General features: G+C 45.9%; 1 protein-coding gene across 1 annotated transcript in view; it reads right to left on the reverse strand.

The window, feature by feature from the left end:
• The window catches only part of sez6b (seizure related 6 homolog b), a 125,840-nt gene that overhangs the window by 36,418 nt on the left and 76,207 nt on the right, over nt 1-13,215 (reverse strand). The window contains exon 5 of the mRNA XM_073817331.1: nt 4,774-4,959. Within this exon, the coding sequence (XP_073673432.1) occupies nt 4,774-4,959 (186 nt within the window). The remainder of the gene's footprint in view (nt 1-4,773; nt 4,960-13,215) is intronic.

A 13,215-nucleotide genomic window follows, 5' to 3' on the forward strand; every position in this document is an offset into this window, starting at 1 on the left:
TATTAAGTAAAAATTGGAACATTTTTTACTACATTAGTGTACTGTTTCAAATAAGTTTATTTATTTTTTTAGAAATGTAATACATAAAATATAAATTAATATTATATTTATAAAATAATATATTACATTTATTTTTAAGATAATAGGTATGTAATATTCTGAATTATTAATTGAAAAAATATACTTTTTACACACTGAACTAACCTTGCCTTGTCCAAATTATCTAACTAGCTAACACAAAATTAGTCTTTTTTTCTGTTCCTTTGTTCCATCTGTTTCTATAAATCTTCTTTCTTTTGTACATTTTTGTATTTTCTTTTTTAAGTGAAATATATATATATATATATATATATATATATATATATATATATATATAATTCCTTTAGTGCTTGTTTACTTGTTTTCTCCTGTGTTATTCTTTACTTCCTCTTTTTTGTAAGATAGCATAATTGCCACAATTGAATTCTCCAAGTACATGGCTGTTTTTTTCCTTGTTTATCTCTCTGTATTGCTTTGTTTGCTTAATAAAAAAAAAATTACAAAAAGAAAGAAAAAGATGATTATAAAAAAGTTCAAATTACAGTCAAACCAAACATTATTCAGACACCAGATAATATAATTTTATATATTTTTCTACTAGATGGTACAGGACACTATAGTTTATTTATATAAGTGATGATAGCAAAATAAAGTAAACTGTGACATATTATACCCAAATATTCTTCATAAAGTGGACTACCAGTGAAATTTCAGACACTTTGACCTTACATACTTTTCTATCAAAGTTATCTGACATTATCAAGATGAATTTGCTTTAACACAGTTTAACTCTTGAGTTCTTGTCATATTGTATTACCATTTTCTAAACTTTAGCATATAAACTGTGATAATGTGAGAAATGTTGAAGGTGTCTGAATACATTTTGGTTTGACTGTAATTTTTGACTTTCTGACCTTGACACAGTCCTCTCTATGATATCATTCCATGTTTTATATATTTTTCTACATGGTCATGCCACAAGACTTTAATAACAAGACTAAATAAATAAATAAATAAGCAAGCAAGCAAGCAGGAAAGCAGTTTTATTAAAACAACAACATTAAACCATTTTTTTTTGAAGAAGAAGAATTTCAGGTGTTTTTTTCATTGTGATATCAGGACAGTTGTGTCTAAAATCTAGGCCTCACAAAGACATAAAATAACTTTTAATTCAGTAATTAAAAACATGCTTATCGTGGAAGTCATACCGTGCATTAACAGCTTTGTCAGTGTATTTCTGAATAAATTAATAGATGCAGACAAAAAATGTGCCACGTCATTGACTCAGGAACCTTCAGACCACAACGATTTAAACAGAGAAGGACAGCAATAATAAACAGTTTTTCTTAAAGGCAATGAAAAAAGAGAGCTTGACAGAGGAGGAGGAGGATACCTTTGGCGCTTGACGGCTGAAGGTTAGTCAGGCGGACAGAACATAATTAAAGTGGACCCAAAGCCCTGCTCCCTGGCAGCCTGCCCATGCTGATCAGTAATCAGACTCTGACAGTCTGGCCCGGCCCTGCATCAGCATGGCAGGGGCACACTTCTAAAACGGCACGTTTATGCTATTTCACTCCGAATCAATGCCGAGACTGAGAAACCCCAAGTCCTGCATGCTGCGGCTGGCAGCCGCAGGCTAACAAAACCACCTCACGACACACGCTACAGCCGTGCCTCCGAAGCGCTAAATGAGATCCTTCATCAAAACAGCCCTCCTTCAGGGAGCTCAGTCTTGTTTGCGATCGGAGATGTTGTTCTGTTTGTCATGCAAGAGGGAAGAGTTCCCCAGCTGTGGGATTCAGCTCTCCGAAGAGATCGAGGCGCAAAAAGTCCTTATTTATGCAGAAGAGGCCGGCCTGTCAATCACGTTGTCACACCGGGCTGCCTTGAGGGGGTACGGTTGTTAATATTCACTGCCTTGTAGCACAAACACTTCTGTTACCACCATATCAGCCAAAATCAATGATCAAGCTCCAATTAACTTAAAAGAAGGAGGGAGCAACCGCACCGGGAGTTTCTCCTCTGTCAAGTTAAATCACACCTGTGTGGACTAAATATTTACACAGGCTTGAGGTTTGTTTTTGAGCCAAAAGTATAGGGCTGCGTCTAAATGACATGACGACTTGTGGGTGTATGTTTATGGTGAGACGGAGGAAAAAACGAAGGATAATTGCTAGTGAGCGAGTCCAGGGTGGCTTCACAATGATGCAAATCAGCAAGTGTGAGGAGGCTGTGTTTATGATTGGCAGGCAAAACCAAACATTTTCTGCACCTTGCGTCTATATGCAAATGAAAAAAGGTTCATTAAAAGTAGAAGCTCCTCTTTCATAGATTTTCCTGTACTTGTAAAAATAGCAGTATTGCTTACTAGTGCTGCTGCTTCATAATTGAATTTCTCAGGGGCAGAGATCAAATACTGCAGATTTGGTAATTAACTGTCATTTAGCTGATGCTTTTGTTACAGTGCACTCAAAACAGGGACAATCCCTCTGGAGTAACCTGCAATTAAGAGTCTAGCTGGTGAAAGGGCATATGTGACATGTTAGTTAGTTTCTACTTCAAGTTTACTGCCACCTGGAAGCAACCTCAACCTTTTATATTAGCAGCCCAGATCTATCAGGCTAAAGGAATCACCTGGGTTTAATACAAGTGAAGCTTGATGGGTCACATTCGGGGAATAATGAAAATTAGCAAATAATTTCACACACACACAAAAGCTAAAATCTTGGTTAGAAAAGGCACTTAATGGAGGTAAATGATCCCAACATCATCCAAAGAGTTTAAAAGCAGAAATGTGAGGCCGTTTTTTGGTTAAAGCACTTTAATTCTTCACAATTATTTTAGAAAACGTATAATTTCAGCTGCAAAGTCTAAACTGTCATTTTGGAATTAGTGGGCAAGCAATTTGTCATCAAAGTTATCTCGGGGGTTGGTAAAAACGCAGTGGATGTGTTTTAAATAGTCTGTTTAAGTGGCCGGTTTTCATTTCAAATGTATACCGAACACAGAAAGAAGTCAAATTTATGTTCTTCTGCTGATTCAAGATGCTCCACATAAATCAGGAAGTTGTCACCTCTGAACGGTGTGCAAAATAGTGGGATTAAAGGCTTTCTATGACAATGGTTGGATATAACTATAAAAAGACAAGTTTAGTGATTCTATCAGACCCATAATAACATATTTAAAGGTCCACTGAAGTGTCTTGAAATGCACAGCGTTATTCTATGCATTGACGTAATTTCAACTGAAACAGGAAGACAGTGCGGGACATAATGAACAGCCCTGCCCCCTTTTTAAACAGCCAATAGAATTTTGCTTACATCACAGCTTGGAGCAAAGCCGTTTAGATCGGTAAAGCATCATTTGACAGCATATTATAGTCACAGTTTAGTAAACTCCCACTTTAGGTTCAATATGAAACTGTACTAAAGTAAAACAGTGATTACAGTTGAGGTCAAAAGTTTACATCCCCTTTCAGAATCTGCAAAATGTTAATTATTTTACCAAAACAAGAGGGATCATGTTATGTTATTGTTTATTTAGTATTGACCTGAATAAGACACTTCACATAAAAGATGTTTACATATAGTCCACAAGAGAAAATAATAGCTGAATTGATAAAAATGATCCCGTTCAAAAGTTTACATCCCCTTGATTTTTAATACTGTGTTGTTAACTGAATGATCCACATCTGTGTGTTTTTTGTTTAGTGATAGTTGTTCATGAGTCCCATGTTTGTCCTAAGCAGTTAAACTGCCTGCTGTTCTTCAGAAAAATCCTTCAGGTCTCACAAATTCTTTGGTTTTTTAGCATTTTTGTGTATTTGAACCCTTTCCAACAATGACTGTATGATTTTGAGATCCATCTTTATACACTGAGGACAATTAAGGAATTCATATTGAACTATTACAGAAGCTTCAAAGAGTCACTGATGTTCTAGAAGGAAAAACCAAGCATTAAGAGCCGGTGGATGAAAACTTTTTGAATTTGAAAATCAGTGTAAATTTAACTTATTTTGTCTTCTAGGAAACATGTAACTTCTGTACAGTCTTAAAAATCAAGGTGCTTTAAAAGGTTCCTCTTGCCACAAAGAACCTTTTATGAAACAGAAAGGTTCCTCAGATGTTAAAGGTTCTTTATGGAACTATTTAGAAAAAAAGGTTCTTCTATGGCATCGTGAAGCACCTTTATTTTTAAGAGTATAGCCTCTGTAGACTGCTATCGTGTCTCTGGACCGTCTGAATCATTCCCTATCCCCTATATAGTGCATTCACTGTACAGAAAATATTAACTCTGTGAACAAGCGACCAATTTCAGCTGCAACTTCAACATCTATTTATAGTGTAGGGGGCAGGACACTATGGATTCTAGAGAGCATTTGGTTGGACAGAAAGTTTGAGGAGAAGCTGAAGTGCAGGGCAATATCATCAAAAACGTTGAGCCATATTGGCAGAAGTTAGAGACTGTATGTTTTAAATGCTTATATCATCTAAATGAAAATTTTGTCATTGTTTAGGAGCACATTAGCTTATAGATAACCTTAAGGCTAACATAGTCATACTAAAAAACAAAGAACTTTAATACACAAGTATTAATTGTTGCAATGAACAGTAATTTGCACTCTGCTGTTTACTTCTAGTAAGGGTCTTATTATAAAAGCAATGTTTGGGTAAAAACTAACATTTTGAGTTTTTGACTGAATGCATGAATATATAGAAAATATTTGGGACTTACCAAGACAGCGTGGCACTTTGCCGCTCCAGTAGGGTGTAGTGGCATTGCGGCACGTGAGGGTGGAGGGACCCTGGAGTTGGTATCCATTGAAGCAGTAGAAATAGGCCTCTCCCCCTGCATGCAGGCTGGTAACCGACACATCCCCATAAGCTGGTCTATCAGGGAAGTTGCAACTCAACACAAATGCTGTAATAGAGAGAAAACGAATAACTGATTAGGCAAATGATTAAAACTGCAGCACGCCACACCACACTTATTTAAACGAACGTCTGAAGCTGCTCTAAAACTATCATTAGACTGAGACTAAGGTCTGTGGGGAGTATGAATATTGCATTACAGCGACTCCCACTTATTTCAAGAAGACTTATTATCTTAACAAACTCCATCTTTCTTTCTTTCTCTCAGTTTTTAATATGGTCTCCGAGGGTCTGTCCCCAATGCATGTCCTCCCTCCACGTCCTCCAGACCGCAGGCGACCTTTCCTGTGTGAAAGGGACATCTCAAAGATGACAAATAAACCCGAACCCTGAACATTGTCTGTTTTCACAGTCGGAATGGGCCTGCTGGGATGCGTGGAGACAATCATTAGCTGCCTAAGATGATAGATTAGACTCACATTTGGTCTAATGGTCGCAATAGAGCAAAACCTTCTGTACCTCTGAGACTAGTGGAGATTCTTCATCATTTTTAACTGAACGCTCTTTCTGTTTTGACTTTTACACAGAGTCTCGCAAAAGTCTGGTCCACATCGCAACTTATTTTGGCCCACTTAGACTGTCTGAATGACATACTCAATGACATGTTTTATTTTGTTTTGATGTGTCTTTTTTTTATTAAATAAATGATCCTCCAACAATAATAAGTCTACATTAAAGGTGATATATCATAAAAATCTGACTTTTCCGTGTTTACGTGCTATTATCTGGTCCCTGGTGCATCTACCAAGCCAGAAAACGTATAAAGGACAACCTAGTAAATTTTTTCGTAAGCCTTTTTCTGCAAGCTTGTGAAAAAACAAGCCGCTCAGATTTCGCTCCCCCCGTGCTGTAGAAAGAGGATCTTAATATTACCCCCCCTTAATCTGCACGTTTCCACCCACAGCTGAAACTGAACGCTTGTGTTTTCGCAAGCGACAACGGTTTACCAGTTCTAACTCCATGGTGAATGTTCGAACAAAGCATGCTAACTGTTCTGTCGCTGGCTGCACAGACGAGCACAGAACACTTTTTAGAGTCCCAGCCCTTAGAGGAGACGAGAGAGCAGTGGATTTATTGATTTATTTACTGTTTATTACGCTGCGACCACACAGATCTAATATAAACATGGGATTTCTTTCCCAGCTGTTTACTTTCACAGACATTATCGACTGTTTTTGTAACTTATGTGTGTTTTTAACATAAACGTATGTGTATTTGACAATTTAAGCGCAATAAGACATGAAAGAGAATCTAGTTTAGTACTCACATGCCATGTGACAGCCGCTTTCTGTGCGGATGCTTCGGATTTAAACTAATGGTTTAAAACGCATAATTTCAGTGCGATAGACATGATAATTAAAACCAAACAGATTTTTTTAGCAGAGTATCTGAGATACGAGCTGTAAAGTCACATCTCTATTCTAGAAATGGGGGCGGGGAACAGCAGCTCATTTGCATTTAAAGAGTTATGCAAGAAAACATTTTCAAGATGATATAATAAATTATCTGTAGGGTATTTTGAGCTGAAACTTCACAGACATATTCTGGGGACACCTGAGACTTATATTACATCTTGTAAAAAGAGACATAAATGGTTTCCTTTAAATGTATTTAAATAATCTTAGTTACAAGTCTGGTGCCTATAAAACTTCTTGAAATGGCCACTTACGTAAGCTTTGGTCGTCTGGATAGGGCTGTGAAGTGAGGCTTTATTGACTATTGTCTTGCCTGGCTCTCGGCACTAAACCAGACTGTCAATACTTTCTCAAGCAATGTCCACAAAAGCCTTTTCACTATTTATCGCTGCTGGCTTGCCAGTCGTCTTTCACCTTTTCAAAGCACCTGAAGAAGGTCTTGGACAGCTATTTAATAAACATTTGCGAGTTACAACAGTGCAGGAATTTCCAATTTTACCTTTTTCCTGTGAAAATCAACAAGCACCGACACAGTGAATACTAAAGATATAAAAGACAGATATTTTTCTTTGAAATGAAAGAGGTCAAAATTCAAGGCCAGAGTGAATTCAATTGCAAGTCATGTACAGAACGGTGTCTGCATACGAAGGAGGCTTTGATAAGCAAGTGACCGTATTTTCCTTCATCACAGAAGCTCCGCACAGCCTCTGCAGGAGGCCCCGCATGGTGGTAAATCGTCTCAGGTTACGTATGTAACCCTGGTTCCCTGAGGGAACGAGACACTGCGTCCTGAGACACTTTGGGGAACGCCATTGGCGGGCCGCACTCTGAGTCATGTCCAACGTCCAATGAGAAACGGGAGTGACGTCACAGGCGCGGTGACGTCATCGACCAGGAAGTATATAAGCACGTGCGTTTGAAGCTGGCGTCGGCTTATAGGAATGAAGCGAGCGCAGCAGGGATGCGGGAATTATGGTCCGAGACGCAGTGTCTCGTTCCCTCAGGGAACCAGGGTTACATACGTAACCTGAGACGTTCCCTTCCGGGAACTCTACACTGCGTCCTGAGACACTTTGGGGAACGAGGTATCAACGCCCCCATAATTTCCAAGGCCCTGCCCAGTTTTTGTCTGCTAGGCCAAGAGTGGAAAAGTTGTGTCTTGGTACACTTCAGCCTGGGAAACTTGCCAGGACATGAGTGATAATACATCTCTGTCTGTGGAGCCCACCAGACAAGAGGGAGAGAATGTACCTCGGCCCTCGGGCACACGAGGTTAGCATAATCCAGTGTCTGGAATACTTACCTGATGAGACACTATGGAAACTCCGCCTGGTGATCTTGCCAGGACGCGAGTGATAATGCATCTCTGTCTGTGATCAACCACCAGACAAGAGGGATAAATGAGCCTCGGCCCTCAGGCACACGAGGAGAAATGGTAGTCCTTTGTCTGCGCTACGGCCAGAACAAGAGGGACACAAGAAGTGCCTGGTGAACGTGCCAGGACACTGGAATACATCTCTGTCTGTGATCCACCACCAGACAAGAGGGATAAATGAGCCTCGGCCCTCAGGCACACGAGGCTAGGGTTCTCAACTGCTGCCTGTCACAAGACCAGTTCAGGGGGAGAAAAGGCTCCTCGGCCCTTGGGCACACGAGGAGAAATGGTAGTCCTTTGTCTGCGCTACGGCCAGAACAAGAGGGACACAAGAAGTGCCTGGTGAACGTGCCAGGACACTGGAATACATCTCTGTCTGTGATCAACCACCAGACAAGAGGGATAAATGAGCCTCGGCCCTCAGGCACACGAGGCTAGGGTTCTCAACCGCTGCCTGTCACAAGACCAGTGCAGGGGGAGAAAGGCTCCTCGGCCCTCGGGCACACGAGGAGAAGTGGTAGACCTTTGTCTGCGCTACGGCCAGAACAAGAGGGACACAAGAAGTGCCTGGTGGACCGCCAGGACACTAGAAAACATCTCTGTCTGTGATCAACCACCAGACAAGAGGAACACAGGCCTCGGCCCTCGGGCACGCGAGGCAGGATATCACACCTCTCGCCTGGAGGACTGCCAGGTCGAGAGGGTAGAAATCCTTTTCCTCCATAGAGGAAAGCGCCTATAGCACCTCTAGGCCTAGCAATGCTAGGGCTGAAGGACGACTGAGCCAGGAGTGACTCTGAGGTCTAGTTCGTAGAATCTGACGAACGTTAGAGGTGAGGACCAACCCGCCGCACTGCAGATGTCCTGGATCGGGACACCTGCCATCAGAGCTTTAGAGGCTGCAATGCCTCTAGTTGAGTGAGCCTTGACTCCCAACGGGGATGGGAGACCAGAGGACTCGTAGGCAGTAGAGATGGCATCAATGATCCACTTACTGATAGTAGGCTTGGAAGCCGGGCACCCCCTCTTAGGGGGGCCGTAACAGACCAAAAGTTGCTCTGATTTACGCCACAGGGCAGCTCTGTGGACATAAGTGTCCAGTGCTCTTACTGGACACATTAAGTTATACTTCCTCTGGTCGTGCTCCACGAATGGAGGAGGGTAAAACGCTTGAAGCGTTATTGGCTGTGGTGTCGCTGATGGGACCTTAGGTACGTACCCAGCTCGTGGGTAAAGGAATGCTTTGGCCAACCCTGGGGCAAAGTCAATGTAAGAAGGGGCCACTGAAAGGGCCTGCAGGTCCCCGACTCTCTTGAGAGACGTTAGCGCCAGCAGCAATGCTGTCTTTAGGGTAAGCATCCGATCGGAGGCCTCCTCCAGAGGCTCGAAGGGAGGTTTACACAGCGCCTCCAACACCACAGCTAAGTCCCATGTAGGGACTTTCGGTCTTGCACGAGGCCTCAGCCTGAGTGCACCGCGGAGGAAACGTGAGACCAGGGGGTTCTTGCCCACTGAAAGGCCGCCATGAAGGGCGTGGTAAGCCGATATAGCCGCCACGTACACCTTCAAGGTGGAGTGAGCTAACCCAGCGGACAAACGAGTTTGCAGGAACTCCAGCACTGTACCAACCGGGCAGTGGACTGGGTCTAAGCGGCGTTCATGACACCATGACGCAAACAGGTTCCACTTTAGGCCATAAAGTTTCCTCGTGGAGGGAGCTCTGGATTGAAGGATGGTCTCAGCAACCTCGGTTGAGAGACCAGCTTCTATGAGTTGTGCCCCCTCAGGGGCCACACCCATAACTTCCACTTCTCTGGGTGGGGGTGGCATATTGCGCCCCCAGCCTGAGAAAGAAGATCGCTCCTGACAGGAATCTCCCATGGAGAGCCGTCGAGGAGGGCGATTATATCCGAGAACCATACTCGGGCCGGCCAGTACGGGGCTACTAGCAGCAGCCGTACTCCGTACCGGCGCACTCTTTCCAGAACTCCCGGGAGCAGAGCGATCGGGGGAAAAGCGTACAGACGAAGCCTCGGCCACGTCTGTACCATGGCATCCAGTCCGAGAGGAGCTGGAGGAACTAGAGAGTACCAAAGGGGACATTGCGATGTCTCCTGAGTCGCAAAGAGGTCCACCTGGGCTTGACCAAAGACTCTCCATATCTGCTTCACCACCTGAGGGTGAAGCATCCATTCCCCGGGCCTCAGCCCCTGCCTCGACAGGACGTCTGCTCCCACATTGAGACGTCCAGGAATGTGAACTGCTCTCAATGAGAGAAGCTTCCCTTGTGACCATAGGATGATCTGGTACGCCAGCTTGTATAAGGGGCGTGAACGCAGACCTCCCTGGTGGTTTATATAGTAGACCACCGCCGTGTTGTCCGTGCGGACCAGCACGTGACGGTTTCTCAGGTCTGGAAGGAAATGCTTCAGAGCCAGGAACACTGCCAACATCTCTAGGCAATTTATGTGCCAGGAGTGATGCCGGTCGTTCCATAGGCCTTGGGCGGAGCGGCCACTCATGACCGCTCCCCACCCGGTGAGGGATGCATCTGTCGCTAGCGTGACGCGGCGGCAAGGAGCTCCCAGCGCTGGACCTTGTAATAGGAACCAGGGCTTTTTCCACATGACTAAGGCACGTAGGCAGCGCCGCGTGACCTTGATCTTGCGGAATGGGTTCCCCCTCGGGGAAAACCCTTTGGTTTTGAGCCACCACTGCAGTGGTCTCATGTGCAGCAGTCCAAGAGGTATCACGTTGGATGCAGCTGCCATAAGACCTAACAGTACTTGGAACTGTTTGACAGTGAGTAGCAGGCCTAGCTTGACCGCATTTGCTGCAGTAAGGATCGACTCGATCCGAGCAGGTGACAATCGTGCCTGCATCGTGGTCGAATCCCAGATTACACCTAGATAAGTGGTTCTCTGTAATGGAGACAGCACACTTTTCTTGGCGTTGAGTCTCAACCCCAGCTTTTTCATGTGAGCAAGAACAACATCTCGATGTTGAGCCGCTAACTGTTCTGAACTGGCTAGGATGAGCCAGTCGTCTATGTAGTTGAGTATGCGGATGCCCTGGAGTCGCAGTGGAGCCAGAGCAGCATCCACACACTTCGTGAAAGTTCGGGGAGAGAGCGCTAGGCCGAACGGAAGAACTCTGTATTGGTAAGCTTTGCCCCTGAAAGCGAACCTGAGGAACTTCCGGTGTTGAGGAAGGATGGAGACGTGAAAGTATGCGTCTTTCAGATCTATCGTGACAAACCAGTCCTCGGACCTGATTTGAGACACGACCTGTCTGACAGTCAACATTTTGAACTTCAGTTTTCTTACTGAGAGGTTTAGCTGTCTGAGATCTAAAATGGGCCGCAGGCCCCCATCCTTCTTGGGAACAATGAAGTACCGGCTGTAGAACCCGGATTCTCTGTGATGAGGAGGGACCACCTCGATGGCCTCCTTCCTCAGGAGAGTATTCACTTCCTGTTCCAATACCAGAGCCTGCTCGGGGCCTACCAGAGTAGGAAATACCCCGCTGAAAGGCGGCGGCTTGGCGCCGAATTGAATGCAATAACCTTTCTCTACAGTACGCAGGACCCACATAGAAATATTTGGCAGTAGTTTCCACGCTGCCAGAAATTCTACTAAGGGAACCAGCCTCTCGAGACTGGTCTCTGGATTTATTAGAGGAGCTAACTTGGTGACCTGTAGCAGCGAACTGGCAGGATGCACCTGAAGTGAGCGCTCTAGAGACCCCCGTGGGGGTGGCGAACTCTCTGGTTCCGCTACGTTTCCGGGCGGAAGGACCAGAGAATGATGTTCGCGGGAGACTGCCGCGCCCTGTAACACCGGCAGGGTTAGCTGACGAATCTCCTGAGGGCCCCGAAGAGAGGTGGTCACCGTACTCCTCAGAGGCGGTGAAGCACCTAAGTCTTCGAGAGGGGCTGCCCTCATTGGCCCTGGGCCACGACCATCAGGGCCGTTTAGCCGAGGCCCTCTTAGACTGTAGGACGACCCTCAGGTCCGGCCTAGTCTTAGAGGACCCCGGCTTGGAGTGTTGCTGAGCCCGCCCTCTAGGCTTAGCCGGAGGGGTGCGGGTAGCAACACTCCTTTTCTGTGCATCCCGGTGCGAGGAGCTAGCTTGCGGCTGGGGCTGCTCCCGTCCAGCAGCCCCAGAGGAGTAAGTGCGGCGAGGAAGAAACCGCTGGAACGCCGCTGCCTGCCTGCGGGCCTCCTGGTGTCTGCTGACAACAGTGTCCACAGAGTCACCAAAGAGGCCAAAGGGCTGCAGGGGGGCGTCCAGGAGCGTGACCCTGTCCTTCTCCTTCATGTCGGACAGGGTCAACCAGAGATGCCTCTCCGCGGCCACCAAGGCTGCCATAGACCGCCCAATGGCACGGGCGGTCTCCTTGGTGGCGCGGAGCGCCAGGTCTGCGGTCCTGCGCATCTCTGTGACGCTCACTTCCTCACCGTCACTAAACTCCTTCAGCAGGTCGGCCTGGTATGCCTGGAGCACAGACATGGTGTGTAGGCAACCACCAGCCTGACCTGCTGCCGCATATGCCTTACCCATCAGACCAGACGTGATCTTTAGTGGCCTGGTGGGTAAGGACGGAGCCTTCAGGGACGATGCCAGGCCGGGAGACAGATAGCTCGCTAGTGTCTGCTCGACCTGGGGCATCGCCCTGTAACCGTATTCCTCCATCCCCCCCACATTACCGTAGTAATCAGAGGCGGGGGAGAAGAGACGCGAGGAATACGGTTTTTCCCACGATCTCCTGATCTCTTTGTGGAGATCGGGGAAAAAAGGAAGGCTCCGTTTGGGAGGTGCTGGCTTTGCCCGCAGGAAGCGCTCATCGAGCCTGCTTCCCTGCGGTTCATGATCTTGTGCTGGTGGCCAACTGATGTTAAGCTTGATGTTCCTCCTCGGAGGAAGACAGAAGGAGCGCTGACTCCTCCTCTTGGAGGGAAGGAACCGCAGTGCGGGCTTCCTCATCCAAGAGGAGGTCATACGATCCGCTGGGTGAGGAGAGAGATAGGGGATCACCCGTCTCAACTCCCTCCAGCAGATCTATCTGCGAACCCCATGAGTGCAGCTGCCGCTCCGCCTCAGCGGAAGCGGGGCCAGACCCACGGGGAACGCTAGTGAAAGCCCCCTCCTCAAAGAGGGCTTTCCGGGAACGGAGCAACCGCAGCGGCATTCGCTCGCACTGCGGGCAGCCAACCCCCTCAAGGGCTGACCTAGCATGCTCCGCTCCCAAGCAGACTACACATAGATCGTGTGTATCCCCACCAACAATGAAACGTTGGCAGGGAGGGACACACTTTCTATGTGGCTGCTGAACCGCCTTAGAACGTGCGTTCTTAAAAGAACGTTTTCCCCCTGGCATTTTGCTCAAATAAAAGTAGTGCAAACTGGCACTAAAAAACAGCAAAATGCAGAACAGACAGACAATAACACAGAG

Source organism: Garra rufa, chromosome 14 (assembly GCF_049309525.1).
Source record: "Garra rufa chromosome 14, GarRuf1.0, whole genome shotgun sequence".
NCBI lineage: Eukaryota > Metazoa > Chordata > Actinopteri > Cypriniformes > Cyprinidae > Garra > Garra rufa.